At 43.3% G+C, this 21,635-nt stretch overlaps 1 protein-coding gene across 1 annotated transcript in view; it reads right to left on the bottom strand.

The window, feature by feature from the left end:
• Positions 1-947: 947 nt before the first annotated feature.
• The window catches only part of LOC119393761 (protogenin), a 338,054-nt gene continuing 317,366 nt past the window's right edge, over positions 948-21,635 (bottom strand). Inside the window, exons 20-23 of the mRNA XM_037660896.2 lie at positions 19,447-19,552; positions 18,172-18,334; positions 17,422-17,553; positions 948-13,028 (exon numbers count right to left, since the gene is read on the bottom strand). Of these exons, the coding sequence (XP_037516824.1) occupies positions 12,684-13,028; positions 17,422-17,553; positions 18,172-18,334; positions 19,447-19,552 (746 nt within the window). The 3' untranslated portion in view covers positions 948-12,683. The remainder of the gene's footprint in view (positions 13,029-17,421; positions 17,554-18,171; positions 18,335-19,446; positions 19,553-21,635) is intronic.

The following is a 21,635-nucleotide window of genomic DNA, read 5'->3' as shown; positions in this document are numbered from 1 at the left end:
ATTAGATCATTACTTGGAAAAGTGGTTCATGACCCCTTTAAGATAAAAAACAGCAGCGTTAATCCGACGAATGCAAAGAGTAAAAATTAGGATTCCAGCAGGAATCGAGCCCAAGCATTCTGAGTGGCAGTCAGGTATTCTACCACAGAGCCACACCAGGTCTACAAATAGCTTTGGAAAAACACCCTATGCAGGCGTAATGTCGGTGCAACATCAATTGTAGTTGTGGTGCTGGCTATCTAATTTTACAACAAAGCAATAAATACTACATATGTACTCCTACGATAGAGGCGTTATATCAGGGTAACGTCTGTGGTTCCAGTGTTGGCTCCGCTTTTACAGCAGTCTAATAAACATTACATTTGTATTCCTATGATCCAGCGAGCATTCAAGCATTGCTCGACCCTGGTGGAATACGCTAATGAAAGTTACATATGATATTCACATTCTCACACCGTAGAGTGCACTTTGTTTCTATAATGCTGACGTACGTGGTCTAACGTGAGTGCTGGTGTTACGTCAGACCATGTTACCCTTTAAACGGCAGTGTTGTCGACGTGCCTGGTCAGTCCACGATGTGCACACAACTACTACACTTACGAAAACACGTCGATCCACCTCGTAACACTTGGCGCAAAGCCAAAAAATGCAGCATAAAACTACTCGATGACTGCTTCGCATGAAATCGATTCCCACAAGGCGTGGGATCTGCCGAATTTTTTTATAACACATGAAATTTTGGTGATTAGTTGAGTCACTGACTGTGTGGTGTTCTGCATATTGTAAGAAAAATGTATTCCAATTTTGTGATGGCTGATAAAAAGGGGGCAGGGGACATTATGCAAGTGTGAGCATTATGTAAGTAAATACGGTATGTACCTACCTTTGTTATCTCACACCAGGACATCTAATCAAGAAAAACAGAAGAAAGGAACTGACAACATGCATAAAAGGCAATATTTACATTTTTAATCATATCAGCAATATAAGTTTGCCAAAAATCATAAATCTTTAGGTTACACATCATGTCAACACTGCCAATGTTGTGTGTCACCACAAACGTGTTACACAACATGATACACTGAAGAAACACGCATAGCACCAACATGGAACTCGGTTCAATATGTGGAAAAGAACAGAGATTGCATATAGCTGCTAGTTACCATCTGGTAATGACTACGTAGGTAATATGCGTATAGGGTTATGAAAATAAATACTGAATTTGTCTTCATCAGACGCACAGTGTAATAAGGTATCAAATAAAAATAATTGTGCAAAAGAAAGACATGGAACTGCCTGCTGCAGCACAATGGATGTTTATGACTGTCTTGATGTATTCATTAGCACGTCATTGTGCAGCAACATTTTTTTTTGTGTGTAAAATCAAGCAATACAGCATTCAATGTTTAAAATCAGATATTTTTCTCTATATAAAGCTGCTGAACGCATTCTTTTTCACCATGTTCTGCTGTGTCATGGTTTCTTCTTGCATCATAAGATTTCTCATAAGGTACGTCATAGAAATGCCATAACAAAATGCTGTAACGTAAGGCATATGCAATCTGATATTGTAAAGCTGTCAATATGAGATAATGATGCATCTAAACAATAAGACAGGGTACAGTTACAAAGAGAATTTTGTTCCAATTGAAAGTCTTTTTAATTGCCCAGAGCACATAGCGCCATCCCGCCTGTTCAGGTGGAATTGCCCAAAAGGCTGACATTACCTGCACGACAAATTGCAATGCTCGTTTAACTCATTAAAAATTTCCATTATCAACACTGGTTTTTTTTTCATCATTTAAACTTGAAGACGTGGTGAAGCTGAGCAAAATCGTGAAGTCATGTATGGTTAGCCGCATGAAGCAGTAGCACCAGTTTCGAAATATCCGCCTTCAAAACAGTGCTACGGAATGCATTTGTGTTCCAGTTAAGAATTTTCCTCTTCTTGCTATTTCAGATTAGGTTTTTGCAAGTTTGGAACAGGTTTTGGGGATGGATGTCTCGAAGCTAGTGCATCTTAAAATTTGTACTTGGTGCACGCGACTTCGCTGTTACGCAACTTCATTCCTGCAATTACAGCATCGCCCTAAACATTCGATTCTTGTTACGTATAATAAAGTTGCGTACAACGCAATGTTACTGTCACGCAATATCACTGTCACTATTCGTTATAAGCATACATGTTGACATAGCAAAAATTTCAAATTTATGTTATTATATCCGGCATTAGTTATACAGCAAGACTTCTTTTATATTCAATCTTTCAGTTTTTTTTTTTTTTAATCCTACCAAAGGTCCCAGCCAGTACCTGTATGTTTCTGTGGGCCAAGGGTTCTGTTATTTCAATCTTAATTTTGTCCTTCACTGAGAAATTTGACCTTCACTGGCCAGCCCACGTGTCGGACACTGACCATGAGCCCCATAGCAATGCCATTGTTGTGGCATCAGTGGTAGCCAAGCTTAGGAGACAGTGGATAAACCCAATACCCATTGCTCACTGCTGAAAAGACGTACTTTCTGCCTGCCACAGAGACATTTGTGAGCCTAAATGGTCACTTCAGGCTAAAAGCTAAAGCTTACTGGGCTCACCGTATTGCCCTATTTGGAGGCATGCTAGTTCTGTCGTGTTAAAAATTGGGCATGCGCTGCGCTCTCATTTCTATGTCGTTTTTCTTTTTGACAAACATAACAAGGGTGTGCGTTTGATTGAGCAAATACTGCCTGATGAATCGGCGGCATGTTCCAACATCTTTTCCCCCCTCTTAATTACATTCAACCCATTGGACGAGTCAATCATCTTCGTTGGTCCTGTCAGGGACAAATTAACAGAAGTCGACTGTATAACTACATGTATTTGTTACATTGCGATTCAACTGTAATTGAATAGGAGATTGCAATTTCTCACTGCGGGTAATTTCTGATGCTTAAAAAATATCTACCTGAAAAGGTGGAGCAGCACTATCTGTCACAGGTGATAGTTAAAGTAAGTATACATTCGAATAAAAAAAAAAAGAGAGAGAGAGAGGGAGAGAACAGGTGGTAAAAACCATCTGCAAGTAAAGGTTCCAATGAGGTCTGGGTTTTGTCGCAGTGTTTCTCTAACACTAAAGAAGTGCATCGATATGAAACGTGCAAGCTGCCAGACGCCATGCAATGTTAAAAATTTTTACGTAACAGTCAATAAATAACAACGGTAAGCACCAACTAAAACTAAGCGAGTGCCTTTTTTTTTCTTAATCATAGGTCCCCTAAACACTCAAAACATCGTGAAATGAGGGGCAGTGGATTCTTTTGTGCACAAGATCAGGATTTAGGGTTGGATAGCATAGGTGAAATAGCCTTGATCCCAGGTAGCACGCTGACAAGCTGTCGGTGTAAATCGTTAACATGGCTGCAACGCTAAGGCAACCAATTAATTGCATGCCAATGGCAAAACAATAGCAAGCAGCGCAAGAGATAGACCTCTGGTGCAGCCACGCTTTCAAAAACCGACAGCAAAAATTTCACAAGAGTGAAGATTTACTTGTCTGACGGAAGAGCGATAATGGTCTATCGAGTGATACAACAATGTTAGTACAGCAGATTTTTTTTTCAGCAACATGTCTGTTAGTCAACAATATGGTATGCAACAATGAGACAAAAACAGTCTGCCTATCTTTAGAGGCTTACATAGGTGCATTTTCAGGTACTGATGATGACAGTTTAATGAGTATGTTGGAATGATGCCAGAGAGCTCCAGCATAAAAAAAAAACATGAGGAAAACCATTCACTGGCAATGCCTGTAAAGCCTCCTAGACATGCGATACTATTAGTGCTGATAGTGTAGCTAGGAAATGAATGAGTTCATTGCAGTTTTCAACCCACTTTCAAATGAAAGTATACAGACAATTTCCCACACCTAGCTTTGTGCAGCCAGCAGAACCAGAAATGAAGTACTATGTGGTCTCACACTCGGCGGTTGAATACCTTGATGAGCCATCTGAATCGGGTATGAGTTGTACGTGTTTTACCTCAAAAGGCTTTTTGGCACTATCGAAGTCTGACTGTACTGTAGCGCAGAATAAAAAAAAGGACAACTCAGAAAACTATGCAGACAACGAGACAAGAAAGACGTACTCATCCCATCATCTGCACCCTTTAGCCATGGTGCTCGGAAGCAACCTAACCTAGTCCAACATTGTACCCTAGAGACAATGCAAGTTTCAAAATTCAAACGTTATCCCACTACTAGTCAGGTGTTTTGCTTCAATTAATAAATAGTGTCATGTGCTACCTGGGATCAGAAGTGCAGAGCAGCTATCGTGAGCCCAGCAGCTGACTTCCGTGATGGAAGTGAGGGACCTTGCAAGTGTGACATACTTAAGCTGCAAATGTTGCGTTGCTGTACTAACGTCTGCGCACAGCTGCAATTCAGAATAAAAAAAGGCACTCAAATTGAGCTAACTGCAATTCAGCACGGGATCCAATTCTCAAACAGTTAACAACTTCTGCTGCAAAACGGCAAAGCTATTCACCAGTGACCAATATGTTATTCCTTTGAGAAAAAAAAGGTCACATTCTTTCCGAAGGGGGCGCAGTGGTGCCATCAAGAGTCAATAATAATAATAATAATAATAAAAAATTAACAGCACTGAAAATCCATTCTGAGGTAGGGACTTATTCGGTTTGAAAAATAGTACATAAAAACACAGTGAACAAGGAGGGAAAAGAAAAATAGTCAGGAGTGTCCCTTCACAAGTAGAAGGGAATGCAAAATAAACATAACAACTCAACAGGCCATACAAATTAAGGCACATATGCGTTCTTGCTGTAACATTTTTCCTCATATAGTACCATGCTTTGCAACCACAGTTTAGTAAACTTTCATTTTGTCATTTCTCGTTTTCTTCTCGCTACATAATATATTTTTCGCAGCCTTCATATTCATAACTCATAAATATGCACACTACAGGACTTGTCCTTCAGACCAAACTTTTCACATTGTCCCTTACGTTGAACTGCCTGCTCGAAGCTGTTGGCAAGACGGGAAGCTCAAGAATTCTGCACCTGGCTCTGCAACATTTCATTCCATTAGGATTCTTTCTTACACATCCTAGCCATACATGGATCTCCTTCTGCAAATCCCTTAACAGACTGATTTCATCACACTAACAGTACGTGTCCGTGCGCTTTCTGCAGCTACCATGAAACACGTAGTCGCCCCACTTCCAAGCTTGCGTATGCGGTACTGTTGAGTTGTGTGACCTATACTAACTGCTCTCATAAATATTTAAGAATTTTTTTCTTTGCCTCCACTGAGTGTGCTATATTGCACTCATGGCTGCTGCTTTTTTGTGTGAGCTCAATCAATTGGTTGATTCATTCACTGACTGATGGTGTCATAATGTTCCAGAGCAGCAAATGGGCTATGGCGAGTGCCTTTAGTGAAAGTCTCCAGATTCAGGACTCTTGGAAATAAACATAAATTTAAGTACACGAGTGTTCCAGCACATTGTCTCTATATAGATTTGGCTACTATGACTGGGCATCAAATCTGCAGCATAGTGCTCGGACACAGATGCATATGCAACAAGTCTTTACAGCAGGCTTTTACCAGGTTTCAGTGAATGCACGAAGGAAGTCACCGGGGAATCTGTCCTGCGACAAACTAAATGCTCCTTACAGCCTTAGTAGTCATTCAGTTCACTAGCAACTATGAGAACCTGCAACCCTCCCAGCAGTGACAGCGTGGTGAAGCTTACAGTGAAATCAGTCTATCATTTCGCCGTGGATATGGCAAATCGGAGAAATCGGGCCATGCAGAAGGGGAGGCCCATCACACTTTCGATCAGATTCGCTTGCATTACGACACACGTGAAAAAGTCCAGTCTGTCTAGGACAGTGCCTTCCCGAAGTGCACATGCACACCGCATCGCCAGAGAAGGAAGTCTGCGGTGTGGTACTCCAGACACCACACTCGCGACTGCCTTGTCCCGTGTGTCTCGGCAACACATTTCGAGCATTTTACAAAGGTTACAGGATGCTCACACTGGGCGCTGGAGCATACTTTCCAGACACATACAGCAGCTGCTTACCCAACACGAGATAAACATGACACAAGCAGTGCCCCCCACCGCACAACAGACACGACACCTGACAACCTAACCAAAGTCCACACAGGTTATTCTGAAACACGACAGTCTAAAGGACACCGAGTAAATGTAGATACATGCTAAGTCATGCACAAGGAATGGCTTCTCCCACACCAAGGCTGACTAACGAAAGTGTCCAGGTGCAACATAGCTGCATGCAAGTGCCACAAACACAACCAATCAAATTTAAGCGAGAATTGATGATGATGCACACAAATTTTTCTTGCCCATTTAGCTAGGGGCAACTGCGGGTAATGTAGCCTTGAGAACTGACAACGATGCCTGAACAAATGGTGTCTGAAGGCAGAATAAACCAAGATGGTAGGAACTTAAGTGGCGCTTGGTGTGTAACTGGGCAGAGGTAGCACTACTCCTACGTGCCAAGTTCATTGCAGGCCACGCTACTGCCTACCCTGACCCGTTAGCAATGTTTCTTAGCTCTCATTCGGCTACCGTATCGTCTTGCCGCAACCCGAGTCGGAAACGGAGTGAAAATCACAATTTGTGGCCCCTAACAAAGATGGCAGGCTTTTGATTGTACCAATGAGACTGTGCAGGCTAATGTAAACATTTTTGTACACACAACACGACTAACGAGTGGTACGATCATTTAACAACATAAACAGTCACTAATACCTAGTGCTTTACCACGACACAGCTACCTTGCACGGCACCAGGTACTTTCTCGGGGCACTCTAGACAACATTGTATGTTTCTAAGCTCAATGTATACAACATACAAATGAGAGCAGTACAAATTAGGGGGACAGAATAACAAAGAGGATGTGACGAACACATGCAGTTATATGCAGCACAACATGTCTGTTGCTCCTTTCACTGCACACTACTGGTCTGCCAGCCTGCTGTGGGAGTAGCCTTTCAATAACGCTCAAAAATGCACTTCTTCCCAAACTTCTCACAGAGATGATTGTGCATGTATGCGTTAAAATATACATGCAGCAGGGATATATGCAACACCATGTGTCAAACCTCAGAGACTGTCATCTGGTGCGGCCAACGCGGTTGCGTGGCACTGCACGACGAAACAAGCCTGAGTCTCCCGACCTGCACTAGACTTCCTCTTTCTCCTTCCTTTCTACTAAGAGGAACTAACGCCAACTTATTCACAAGGACTACAAAAAAGAAAAAAAGGACACTGGATAACAAGTGTTTGAAGTAGAGAAGTGAGCTCACTAAATGCACAAAAAATGGCTCAATAAGCGGATACAATATTCACGTTTTTCTTTAAGCAAGTCTCGAAATAATACAACATCATGGTCCACCTCTGCGTTACTAACGTACCATCGGAGACATGTCACAAAAGAGAAAAAGAAGAGTGTAAAAAAAAAAGTGACGACAAAACAAACAACGCTTATCATAACATTACACAGGTGAAATGGCATTAGCCACAGGGCTTGATGATTTGTTTTTTCTCTCTCACATCACCTTCTTTCTGTCTCTCTTATTCTCCTGCATCTCCTGCTCTTACATATTTCCCTGAGAAACAGCCCCTGCTATGCCGTCTGTTGAACAATGAATAAAAGTGACAAAAAATAACATGATGTAATCTACACATGCACACAGGTATAAAACAAGTTGAGGTAGATAAGATTGAAAAAATAGCTGGCTCAAAAAAAAAAAAAAAAAAAGCACATTCTCAGTGGACACACGCGCACAAACAACACATGCGGAAAAAAAAAAAAGACGGATTAAACGGACACTCCTATGAAACCATGTATCCACCCTGCAGAAAATGCCAACAGATGAGTTCAATGGAAAAAACTATTAACACGTGCAGAGTGGACCTATATACTTTAAGGGATAAAAAGTAAGCTTCCAACAAAAGTCCAGCCCTCAAGAAGAGAGAAAAAATATACTCCGTGAATCTCTGGTCAAACAAAAAGGCAGTACGCAACTATGGTTGACGAAAAAAAAAAAAAAGACACCTGAATTTAACAGTGCTACGTCTTGCATCCTTAAGTACCCTGCTAAATTTTTTTGTCGTTTTTTTTTTAAATTTTTTTCCCACACCAGTCTCTTTGCTCACAGAGCCCTATGCATGCAAATGCAAAGGCCCGATTTCCAGGACCAAGCTACGTGATGCCTATGTGGCGTCGGGCCTTGAAACACAGCCCTCCAAATAATATTCAGGTGGCATGCTTCATCTTTAATAGAGCCTCCCTTCAAGTCCCCCTTTTCTTTTTTTTTGACACTGCATCTTACAGAAGACTGTTAACACTGTAAGGCACAGGAAACAAGTGGACAACAATAAGTCTGATTGTGGAAAATCAGCGTGCACTCGAGACCAACCATTGGCTTTTCCTGTGGCTTTTCTCATTTTTTATACAATCACGCCCATTTGTCTTGTCATCCGCGCCTGCTTGTTATCACTGTCGTTCTACACTGCCATATTCACGGGCCATTTCAAGCTGGCACATTTTGCATGTGAGTAAAACATCACCGTTTTGTTCCACATTTTTTTCACCACGGCAAAAGATACGCGAGGCTTCTGCCCAAATGCATGGCAAGCTTCAACATTTTTTTCTTTTTGTCTATTTCTCGTCACCGCGAGCCGTTCGGCACCGTGCGGCCCGTTCTTTTAGGAGTTCCACGCGTCAAAAGCACCTGAGATTTTTTTTTTAAAGCGAGTACTTTAATGTAAAATATATCTTCTTTATTATTATTATTTCTCTGCTGGAATGGACATCTGCGAAAAAATGTGAAAAATGAGGAGTGATAACAAAGGCAGCATGCTTTCCTATATTATATATTTTTTCTCCCTGCAATCGGAGTCATTTCCCCAGTGAATCCAAAACAAGAGCTCGCAAGCAAGGCTGATGACAGAACATCAAGCAGAAAAAAAAAATTCTGCCCTTTTTCTTTTTTGCTTTCTTCAGCAATGTATTTTTTTTCTCTTTTGCTCTTCCAAACCTGCGTCATTGCCTGCCGCCTACAAGCAGCAAATAACACACAGAAACAGTGGCTAACACGCCTTTGAAGAATTAGGAAGGGAAATGTTTTTTTTTTTCTCCTTTCCGAGTGACTACCCAAGTGTCTCTCTTGCTATGTGACAAGCAACGCAGTTGGCACCTTAAGTGTGTGATGACGAGGAAAAGCTGTACATTAGCGGCTTTATGAGTAAGTGACACAGTGAATGTGAGATGATGTGGCATGCATGACATGATGGTGGGAGCCGTCTTGAGCATTGTGAAAAGGTACACGTTGTAATTATATACACTGTCGTTGCACGCCCATGACCCTTCTTTTGATTTTTTTTTCTTCATTTCAGCTAAACATGAAATGCAAAAAGAAGGAAAAAAAAAAGAATTATAAAAATTTTTGCCACCGTGAAAACAATGCGGCTCTCTAGTGGCAAAGTGAAGCCTCATTAGAACACGGTTTTCTTCAATATGATAAGTTTTTTTTCCCCCTTAAATGTTGAGGTTTCTTCCCGAACCTTAGTCATGAATAAAACTCAACGGCAACAATGACAGTCTCAAAGCACATGGCCTTCATTGCAACGAAATTTTATCGAGTATTCACGGACATTATCATACGAATTTAAGCTGGAGTTGTTTTCCAGCCTCAGGGGCACTACACAGGCGATAAGGCACCGTCGAGGGCACCAGCTTGGTCTCGTCCCAACTATGACGCACACTGTAATTTAGTGCGCTAATGAGATTTCCGTGAAAAGTGCACTCCATCCTACACAGCTGTCGTGGCAACGAACCGAACCTGCGATTTCGAGTGCAGCAGTGGGAAGCACCTACCACCGAACAGCTGCGGGGGACTGCAAATGCTAAAGCCCCACTGCACGTGCTAAGGAGACTTCACGTATAAAATTTTTTCATAAAGAAAAACAAAATAACGCACGTCCACATGAAATATATACTATTTCTCTTTTTGAACATAACACGCTATAGTTATGGAACAAAGCAGAAAGTACCATAGGCTGCAATGTGTGTAGCAAATGACGAGTAGCCATGTCTTTGGCGTACTGGGGCAATGCAGTACTTTGTACCTTAGCGAGGACTCTGTTCGTGCGAGTCCCTGGAGTGATGAAAGAAGGGCAGCTCTTTGTACCGCTGAACACGTGCTTTTTGTGAGTGTGCACACACGTTATGTTTTAGCACTTTGGCTTGTCTGTGTGAATGTGTGTGAGTGTGTGTGCATGTGCCAGGAGGAGTGTCGTTCCCCAAAATTTCTCTCTCTTTCAAGACTTAAATGCTTCGTAAAAAGCAGCACAAAAGCGAGGAAAGCTTACACGTACAGGCACATGATCCTTTTCATGCGCGTGTTAAAAGAAAAAGCCATCTCCCTAGCGAGATTCTGATCTTAGTGTCCTCGCACCTAATGACATGCTGGTCGTATTGTGTTGGGCGGGAGGGGAGGGGGGGGGGGGGTGAGAACGAGAAATGGAAGTAGGGAAAAGGAAGAAGCGGCATCTATACAAGTCTTTGAAGGAGCTGTGGTCGTGTTTCTGATCGACCACGTTTGGAGATAACAACTTTCCGATTGTGCCGATTGGCCTGTGCGCAACGAAAAAAGAGTGGTGCACACCTCTTGCAGACGGGCTGACACGATGATGCATGTCATTCAAGCGGGGCATCGGGCGTTACGTCATTGAAAGAATGAACGCATCGCCGAAAATGGTCAATTAAGAATGAGGTGAAACTGGATTTCCAAATCACTGCTTTCAGTTCAGAGATGCTGCTTTCGCGGCCTGTATGCAGGCCGGTTTTTACCAGTGCAAGCACGTGTTAGGCAAGCAACTGGGAAGTGTAAACATTCATTGCAAGCATTATTTATGCACCGTGATGCTGAAGTGCTCTTATCAAACGTTTTCGGGTGCCTGTTGCTACGGCAACGTGATAATTTACTGGAAAGTAATTACAGCCAAAAAGTGATCGATCGAGTCAGCGGCCCTGGGACCGCACACGAAGGCCCCCCTCCCCATTTTTTTTTTTTTTTTTGTTGCAATGTGGTATTATGACGCACGACTGAAGGGGCAATCTGCGGGTGTCGGTACAAAGCGTGAAAGTGGTGTCAGTGCCCTGAGAGGTGTTAGCCCGTACGTTTCTGTGTCAGGCACAAATTTGGCAAATGAGACACTTTTGTTTGCGATCTTTTTTTTCCCCCAGCAACCTCTCCTTGTCAGTAAAGTGCCAATTCAGCAGTGGAGAGCAAGAGAGCCTAAAGAAAATAGCAGCATCAGCATTCTGCCTGCCGTTCATATGGACACACTGGAAATGGCGTGAAGCCTTTGTATAAATATATATGTGTGTAAAAATGGAAACAGTAAACAAAAAAATACCCGCTTCTTTTGTTGCTTTGTGTGTCCAGAGTTTTTTTTTTCTTGTACCACTGTTTCCTATTTATGGTCGACACTGGTGTTTTCTTTTTCTTCACTGGGCGTGTGTAATGATTCTTAGCTGAGTAACCTGAGCGTGAAGTAGAGCGAAAGATGAGATTCCCCGTATGCCCCTGTGCAACCTCTGCCACTTTCGGACATAAAGCTGCTTTCGCCGCAAGCTTCTTGTAACCATGCCACCAGTGGCACGGAAGCTTTTCAAGTTTGTCACCATATCAGAAATTACACTGCTGTCATCAGGCAAGCTGCAACCAGGGGAGCTGTTGACAATGAAGATGCTATAAGGCATTTCTTTTCATGACATTGAACAAAATTACCCCCCCTCCTCCGCTTTTTCTATGAAGTAATGAAGAAAACACACACGCACAAAGCTTCAGTTTCTTTTCCACGCAGAGCACACTTCACTATAAATGTTTGTGCTCTAGGACGGAAAAGCGGCCAACTGAAAACTCGGTTAAATTTTGTTTTCAATTACACCTTGTGACCTTAGGGACAAGTAGAGACATCAGACCCAACAAATAAGTTGCTCATACCAATAGCAAGAAATGCCTAGCTACATTGCCACCAGCATCATCACTGTCAATACCCCGTTTGGTCACGTTTGTACTGCTATCGGTAACATATGCTCGGAACGAGCAATACTATAGTGCTTTGCCATGATGTGTCAGGTCGAAGAGCAAAATGTGCTTTGACTCAAGCTGCTGCGAGGGTCTCCACTAGTCACCGGACATCAGGAAAGTCAAACAAATGACTTAGCTACAGACCGAGGTTCCTTGCGCACAATGTCGTGCCATCATATGCCAACGTGGTTCTTGGACAACAGCCGAGTTGGGCATACACTCCTGACTAGCATCTGCTGGCCAATGGGCCCACACCTTGAGGCTGTTTGATAAAGCGACGGAAATAAATTTTTTTTTTTTACAATGTACACTAACAAGGCACAGAGCCTCTTCCTAAACGCACGAGCTCCAATGTCATTTTTACGCCTACCTGCCATTCCTTCTTTTTTTTCCCCTAGTTTGTTGGCTCACACAGAAATTTCGGTGACTTTCAAGCGACATATGGCCAGCACACAACACTGTCAGCAAGGAACCTGCACAAGGGTAGTGCTGAGCTTTGTCCATCTCTCCAATTTCTTTTTCTTTTTCCCCGCGAGCAGTAGGTCCCCACGAGTTCTACTAGATGGGTCCCACGAGGTTTTTGGTCTCCCCCGAACTGTGCAACGTCACACTGGTCTGTTCTGACGGACCACTGCGCAGGAGACGCAAGGAGGCACTCTGGTCGTTGGCCGAGCCGACCACCACGTCGAGCGTGCCGTCCTCGGCGGCTGTCGAGTTGTCGGTAGCTTTCCAAATTCCGCTCGCGGCAGAGTCGTCTGCAAGGAGCGGCGTAGGTGCCGGCACGGCGTCTGGGTCCCACGCGTCCCCGTCTTCTTGCACGGAGCAGTCGTGAGCATTGTAACGATGCTGGCTGCGCGGCAATGGGAGCCGAGGTTCTGGGTCCTCGTCGGTCCTTTGCTTTTGCTGCGGAGATGGGAGCACGGTGTTCGTGGCACAAAATTAGAGCCCAAGCCATCAGCGAGATTCAGCACTGCTAACCTAAAAAAGTACGCTAAAGCGAACACCAATTACCGTATTTACTCGAATCTAACGCGCACCTTTTTTCCGGAAAAACGAGTCCAAAAATCGCATGCGCGTTAGAATCGAGTACCGAAAAAAAAAAAAGAAACTCGGTTATCGTATTGCCATCGACATTTCAAAATGGCCGCCTCCTACGATTTCTGCCATTTTTTCAGTTCGTACGTGTGCTGAGGAGATTGTCATCCCGTTCTGCGTTCGCATCGACGGCATGAAAGTGCCGACTCCAAATACTCGACGAGTGTACCACGATGCCGCATTTAAAAGAATAGTTATTACATGTGCAGAGAGACGGACGGAAATCGGGCCGCATCGCGGTCGTTCGGATATAGTTCGGAGTTCCCGAAACGTGCGTGCGAGACTGGCGCAAACAGAAGCAGATTTTTTACAGCAAAGCTTCACGAAAAGGTTTCAGTGGACCAAAGCAGGGCCGGTTTCCCGAAATCGAAGAGCGTTGACAGCGATAAGGAGTTGTCCGACAGTGACGAGGACTGATCCGTTACGCGACTCGTATCGCCGCCGTAGTGGTGACAGTTTTAGCGGCAAGGCCCGCTTTTTGACTTGTGTTTTACTTTTTTGAAACTTTAGTTCTTTAAAACCCAAATGCTTGTTCTTCTGAATGTGCGAAGTTTGACTCCTACGGACTTTTTTTGTTCTTTTCTCTCACTAAAAATGGGTGCGCGTTACAATCGATGTATTAATTTTTTTTTTTTTGGGGTCGCGGAAAACGGGTGCGCGTTACAATCGAGGGCGCGGTAGAATCGAGTAAATACGGTAGTCGAGACACTATTGTCATGAATTTAATGTGGAGACTCTAGTGCCTGAATGTCAGAGTGTCGTCAGGGATTCTGCAGTCACTCTGATATCTTGGCCACATGGGCTCGATAAAATTTCCTGATAGTTACAATGTCAAGCCTCTGGCGCCCCAAGAACAAAATTCCATTAATTTTTTTTTTACCGATAAGGCATATCATAGGCCCTAGCATACGTCGTGTAAAAGTTATGATGTCAGGGCGAATTTGTGCAGGAACTTCGGGGTGCCATCACCACTAGTATTTGCTTCTTGTGCCGTTTTTTTTAACATACCAAGCAACTTCTCATGGCAAGAGAAACGATATGTATTGTGAAAGTGTAATTTACTGATACAAGCGAAATAATTTTTTACTACAGCGTCCCAATACACGCTACAGCTGAAGACAAAAAAATACTGCTAGGTCTCATTATAACAAGTTGCATCTTGTGCAAAAGAACCTATTGTTATGCACATGAATGAATGCAATAAGAGAATTCAAGGGCTCATCTTTCTTCGTTAGACACAACCTTAACGAAAACGAACAGACAATGAAGCCAAGGAAAATATTGGGGACGTTCTTTGCAGTCTTTGCAGTCTTAACTGTATTGTAGTAATTATCACATAAATGCGAAGAAGTTAAAGTGGACGAAAAGACAACTTGTCGCTGATAAGGGCTGAACCTGCAACCTTCAAATAATGCACCTGACGCTCTACCTGAGATGTTATGCACATGACATTCATTATTATGCATATGTTTATTACACCTTAATCTGTGAGAAAAATTGTATGTTTACCTTGTCATGCGTGTTCGTCACACAGGATCAAGAATCAAACATACTCAAATTTGATGAAAATAACACGGACATTTTCATTACCATAGGTACTGGCTGCTTACTAAACATTTCCTGACCTTGCTCTGTAACGACACTGCTGCTCTATTATGTCCTTTCTGTAATTACCTAAAATATTTTGCCAATCTGCATCACAGAGATGGAGATACTGCTTATTCACAAATAGAAACTAGATTTTTAGGTGCCTAAAACAGGCACTCCCAATCCACGGCCTAGCCGTTTTATTAGTTAAAAGTCTGCTGCCCGAATTTAACGCAAAGAAAACTTTTGAGGTCGGTAAAGTAGCAAACATATTGTGCCAGCAGTTCTGAACAGTCAAAATATTGCAGCCAATGTGTTCAACACATTTACTCTGACACAACTAGCAGGTGGTGTGTATTATTAATAAGCCTAACTGTCCTTATTACAATGATCACCAGGTGGAGCTAGCACAAACGAAAGAACGAAAGAAAGAAGGAAAGAAAAAAAAAAGCCTCTTCAGGAAAGTTGTTTAAACACTTGATGAGAGAATCTACGTGGAAGTTATAAGAAGAGTAACACATGATTATCATGTCTAGCTTACGAAATTTTTATCATACATTGGAGTAGCATATGTGTACAAGTATCGCCTTGCATATGCTTATTTAAATTAAAAAAGCAAAGAGGATGAAGTGAAGGGTAGCATTTGCTTCTTTAGATGGGCCACCATTGGCTGGTTGTTTTTGTGTACACACTATAGAAAGGAACAAAAAAGAACAAAAAAAAAAAAACACACACATATCCACGAAGTGAATGACGGTAAGTGGGCGAAGCACTGGGGATCGTTCGGTAACCGTGAATCTCCCGTGACATTGCCCACTCGCGCATGTAAATGAGTGACAACGCGTGTGATCAGTTATATATAAGGTGTTTTATTGGTTATAACTCGTATGTTGTGTTCAGTCGTGGATTCCGTTTTGTCTTCATTATTACTGCTTTGTTGTCCGTGAAATGTAGAGCCAACGGTTTTTCGATCGGATCCAGCCTGAAGTTGGCAAAAACGAGGTTGCGCAGCGCCGCACCCGAGAACGGTCCATTTTGGGACCACGTGCTAAAGCACTGCACGAACATGATTTTTTGGCCCGCGCCCGGCTGCGCCCGCTTTATGAAGCCCGAACCAAGCCTGGGCTCGTGGTTCTACGGCCGGGCCCGGCTCGGGCCTGGGCTTACATGACCAAACCCAGCTCGAGCCCGACCCGGGCCCGGCCCAGGCGTTCATTACTAAACTCATCCAAGACGCGGGTGTTCATGACCGGGCTCGCTAAAGCGCGGGCTCGCTAAAGGATATTACTTGTTGATGATGATTATTAATGATGCCTTGCACTTTGTAGCGGGCGATCGGACGGAAAATTCGGTGTGTACATGCATCGAAATGTTTCTTTGCCCGGATGCGGGTGCGATTCCCGTGGCCACGGCGGCCGCATTTTGATGGGGGCGAAATGCAAGAACACCCGTGTACTTTAGGTGCACATTAAAGAACTCCAGGTGCTCGAAATTAATCTGGTCCCCACTACGACATACCCCGTAATCATATTGTGGTTATGGCGCGTAATACCAAGGAATATAAATGAAATGTTGCCTATATGGCACATGGCAAGTCATTACAATAACAGTATAGTGAAAATAAAACATAGCAACAAAATTTATTTAAAAGAAGTGTACAAGTAACATGAAAATGCGGATAGAAGCAAACCCGGGACATTTTCTTTAATGCTCTTTTCTACACTCACGTCAGAAACATTAATTGCACATTTTTTTAAAAGAGGCACCTGATTAATAATTAAAAAAAAAAAAATGGAACTTCAACTATTTTTCTATTTTCTTTGCTAAGCTTTACTAAGAGCCAGCTCTTCACACGTGTCACTTCAGCTAGGCACAGAATGCCTTAGACCACGCAATGCATAATGTTCGCGTGTGCTCGAAGGCCCGACTTAGGCCTTTTAATGAGCGGGCTTGAGTCCGGCCCGGCCCGCAGCCCGGCCCGCAGCCCAGCCCATGCCCACACTTTCAAGCCTGAGCCCTGCCCGGGCCCGTGTGCAGAGCTCTACCATGTGTGCGCTATGTGCGCTCTGTAGACGGTTTTGCGTGTGCGTGTTGTCAACTGTTAATCGATGTGTTTGTTTTCAAGCAGCTTTTGAGCAGTGCTGCGCTGAGTACGGTCTATTTTTAAACCATATACGCGCTATGCTCACTCTGTAGACGGTTCATGCACAGCTGTTTTGCACATGTGCTTCGACTGTAGACTATGGCGGACGGACAGACGTGAGGTCCCAAGGTGCTTCGCCCTTAAAACCGAGGGGCCCAAATTTTGTGTCACTATCACATGAAGCCAACAGACAATTAAATGAATGAAAATGAAAGGCGCAAAATATATTTCCAATTAAGTTAATAAATGGTAAAAGGAAGCGAAAGAGGGTTGTCAATTGTCATCTCCAAAGTTCACACGCTATGTTGAAAGAACGTCATTCGAAATGCTACAACATAAAAAACTACACTCCGAGGGATGGCTGAAGGAAAGCTTAATTTCTCACAAACTTAGTCACGAGCCACAGAGATGTAACACCGTACAATGAACCGCAGCAAAGCCCTGCGTGCAAGTCTAAAGCTCAACACTCACCGAACTAGAAGGTTTCATAAAGCAAACGGCGCTGCCGTTGCCCACATGTCCGTTTGGCGCTGTGCCATTTGGCTGCTTCCCTCTGGCATGCCCGTTCGTCTTGCCGTTACACTGCGTTGCTGGGTAGCCTCCCTGTACACAAAGAAAGAAGAGAAGGAAAGAGGCTATAAACCTTTGATCAAAGCTAATTACACTACTGTAGAACTACTGCATCATGGTAAAGTGAAAAACTGGAAATTCAGCTTTTGCAGATTTAACTTGATGCACTCGAACTCATATACTGTATGGTATTCACCATACGGAAGTTGTAACTATAACAGTTAGTATACTACGGATACAACTGTTGGATACAGGATAACTATGCTTATCGGAAGGAACACTGGCATGCTGCTTCAGAGTGCAAAAGGCCTTCCAGCCCGATATTCATCCTCCACAAAAAGGTGTGGATGAAAAATGAATAACAAGTGAAATGATATGCTTCGATGCAGCCTGTTTAAGGGATGTGGAGTTTTTACAGTTTAATATGGAAATAGTTTGTATTTCCAATTATTGACATGTCGAACTATTTTGAGATCCCTTTCCTGTTTGATATATCAAAATCTTGCTACACGAAAGTTTGACTTCATGTTCAAAGAAGTACAGTTGTGAAGACAGTACTTTCAAAGAAGACAAAAAACGAAAAGCTCTGACAACAACATTGCGAGAAACTTGCAACTGCTTGCAATTGACACCTGAGCTCACACCACTTACCTTTGTGTCAAGGTGGTTTCCAGGACTGGGAGAAGTAACTGAAAGTACTTCAAGTTCGCGAGCAGGGGCTGGCATCTTGCACTGACCAAAAAACGCTGCAAAGCACGACCTGCCACTGGACGGTCCATGCTGCTCCGTGATGCTACCAGAACAGCCGCATTTGCTGAAACGGGAGAGTGCATCACACTTTAATGTTTATCAGACTTCAACGTATAGCTTGCAGCAAAAAAAAAAAGAACAGCCGTATGAGGAGAACTTCAGTACACATTTCACCTGTGTTAACACCACTCTAATTTACCCTGACAAATACTCTGGAAAATAGAGGCCTCCTCTAATGTACACTTCCTTCTCGAATTTCAATTCTCCCATGCGTTTCTGTACTGCTTCTAAGCCGGTTTACCCCAATGTGCACCAATGTGCCTTATGATCCTCCTCAACCCATTATGCAAAGCACAGCATTGCCCTCATTAAGTGAGTGAGCTTTAATAACTCGAGCAATTCTTACATCGATGAGTCACTTCAGAAATGCCCTCAACATCACTGCTGATACCAAAAGCGTCATATTACAGAAATAATAAGCTCAGTAGGCATCACGCTGCACTACTAAAGCAGGGTGTCCATTTCGGTTTTGGGTTACGAAATGGGAGTCAATAGGCACAGTCGGTGACTATATTTGCTAGTGAATCGCCTGGTACCTCACCCTTCTGTCAATTTGGCTTCCATTAGTTGAAATTTTTGGTCAATTCTATTCTGACTGAAGGCCCCAGCTGCTGTCTATACACTTCTGTGGATCAAAACTTTCGCCAGTGAAATATTTCCGATTGCCAGGATCGGAGGCACGCTGCTTTTCTGTCTCCAAAAATTGGGCGTGCATTAGATTTGGCAGCATGTTAGCATCACATCAACACTGCTAATTGAAACAGCAGGATGACTGAACATTTCTTTTCTGCCTCCCTTTCTTGACAGAGCACCCAAATAACTTGGAAGAGCGTATGCTTGGGCATGTTGTTAATTCATGTTTTGCTTTTTTTGAGCGCACAAATGAACAAGAACGAAAAACGACACTGTGTCCGCATTGCTTTTCGTCCTTGTTCATTTGTGCACTAAAAAAAGTGAAACACCCAAAGAAGTTCAAGCAATTTCGTCGGTTGCATCATACTGTAGCATGGCATTTGTCGTCTGGTCACTCTGCTTGTTAGTTTCAGAAGCTTGTGTAAACCAAGCCACTAATGAGAGAGGAACCTGCGTGTTGAGCAGGCCACCACTAGCACTTACCTGTTCTTATAGAGTATGATGACTGCACATGCAGCCATGCACAACAGGCCAGCCAGTACACCCAGCATTATTCCCAGAGATGGATCGTTTGCTTCCTGGCCTGCAGCTGCATTGAGTCATGAATACAAGAATTGAGTACATGTTTATTATTTAGCCACTTCTCAACCAAAACTGTGAGAATGCAGTATGGAAGTGCTTATATAAACACAAATCAGCGTGAGACAGCATTCGTGATTAGAAAGTAGTAGGCTTGTGCGAATATAAGAGCAGTTCAAATATTCGAACAAATGTTACGGTATTCACATTCACTTCGAAATGAGTTTAATTTATTCTAAATTTCGAAGTATTCGAAATGAACAAACAGACATATATAAACCGCATGTAACCCCTGTAAGGGTGATTTCACTGCAGTGGAGGGATGCTACACCATGAATACACCTATCCAGAGGAAATCCACACTGCCGCGAAGCCCCACTTCAAGGTTAAATGAACAAATTACCCTCACATTGATTCATCATTCTTTAAGTTTAAAAGCTTGTTATACCGGCTTATGTGCTCTGTATAGTAAAACGTAATAAATTTCACAGGTTATCATTTGCTTTGTACCGAAAGTCAAATCCTGCTACTATATTCAAAGTTGCCTCCACTTCCCTTTGAACCAAAAAGAACGACATTTGCACATGCCTTGCTTCAGTTTTAAAAATAATTGTGCGGGTTAGCTGGGTCATGACAAGTATGCTCATTTTTATTTTATAATATGTAATATATACTATTCGAATTCTATTCGTAATTATTTGATGAAATCACTTTTCGCTTTGAATTCACTTCAAACAAAAAATTTACTATTCGCACAAGCCTAGAAAGTAGAGAGCAAAGTTTTCAAGAAAGAAAACGCAAGCAAACCAGACGATTAAGGTTGCGTGAAAGAACTTATTAAAGTGAAGGTTAGGGCTAGTTGGTACTCCATTGCACAAGATAATGACAGCACGAAAAAAGAAATGAACGATGAAGTGAGGGGACACAGACAAGCACTGTGTGTCCCCTTGTCTGTGCTTGTCTGTGCCCCTTGCTTCGTCCTTTTTTTTACCGTATTTACCCGCATAATTTGCACACTCCTAATATTTAGCCAGCTTTACTAAAAAAAATATTTACTCGCATATTTTGCGCTCCTGGTCCTGCTCGAGCTAGCTCACCAGCGCGCGCGCGTAGAGAGACTTTGGATGGGTGTGCCCCTCGCCGAGCAGGCGAGCGTACTCATACACAAGACGGGCTGTGAGTGCAAAGTCCCTTCTTCCGATTACTTTGTTCTATTCTCCGGAAACCCCCGAACTACGGTCCCTAGAATATTCTAGGGACCATACCCAAACACTCAAACCTGTGCACGGATTGTCGAAACTGCTCGAGTGCATGCATGCAACACGGCACAGTCTATTTTCTGCATCGGAGGCGTGTGAGGGCCAATCGCGCCAACTTTTCCCCTCACTGCTCCTCGTTCTCTGCGTCCATGCCATGTCCACGCTGCAGCGCAGCCTTGGTTGACTTCGGATGTTTAGGTTTCGCCATCAGCCAGTCGCGTTTTCACTGTTCTCTTGCGCTGGGCTACAATAACTATATGGCGAAATTCAAGCCCACTGTTATAGAGTTTGCCAAAGTGAACGGGAACCGTGCCGCCGCCAAGCACTTCAGTGTGAATGAGAGTCACGTTCTGTAGTGGATAAAGCAGAAGAGTTCGCTTGTTAATACAAGATCGGGAAGGAGAGTGTTCCGAGGACCGAAGCAAGGAAAGTTTCCTGCTGCTGAATAATACCTTTTCAAATATGTGTGAGAGCTTAGGTCCACCGGTATCGCCATGCTGTGGGACCTCGGATCTCCCAGCATTGTCGAGAAAAGCTTCAAGAAGACGGGGCTGTCGAACGCGTTCGATGGAACCAAGGACGATGCACTTTGAGAGGGCGGTGACAGTAGCCGCAGCGATGATTCCCAGTCGGACTTCCCGACCAGTGATTCTGACTAGACCGTACATGACCAAATCTGGCTGGCAGGGTGTCTACCGAGTTGACCTGAGTTTTCCAGGTTTTCCCTGAGTGTTTTTGCTAAAATTCCCTGAGTGAAACAGAACTTTGTTTTATGTCAAGATGGGTAGAGACCATGTCGTTCGAAGATGTCACTTTCTAGTACACACGGTATAA

This window comes from Rhipicephalus sanguineus, chromosome 5 (assembly GCF_013339695.2).
Source record: "Rhipicephalus sanguineus isolate Rsan-2018 chromosome 5, BIME_Rsan_1.4, whole genome shotgun sequence".
Lineage (NCBI taxonomy): Eukaryota > Metazoa > Arthropoda > Arachnida > Ixodida > Ixodidae > Rhipicephalus > Rhipicephalus sanguineus.
Note: the sequence above shows the minus strand (reverse complement) of the source record. Positions and strands in the feature narration are given on the sequence as shown.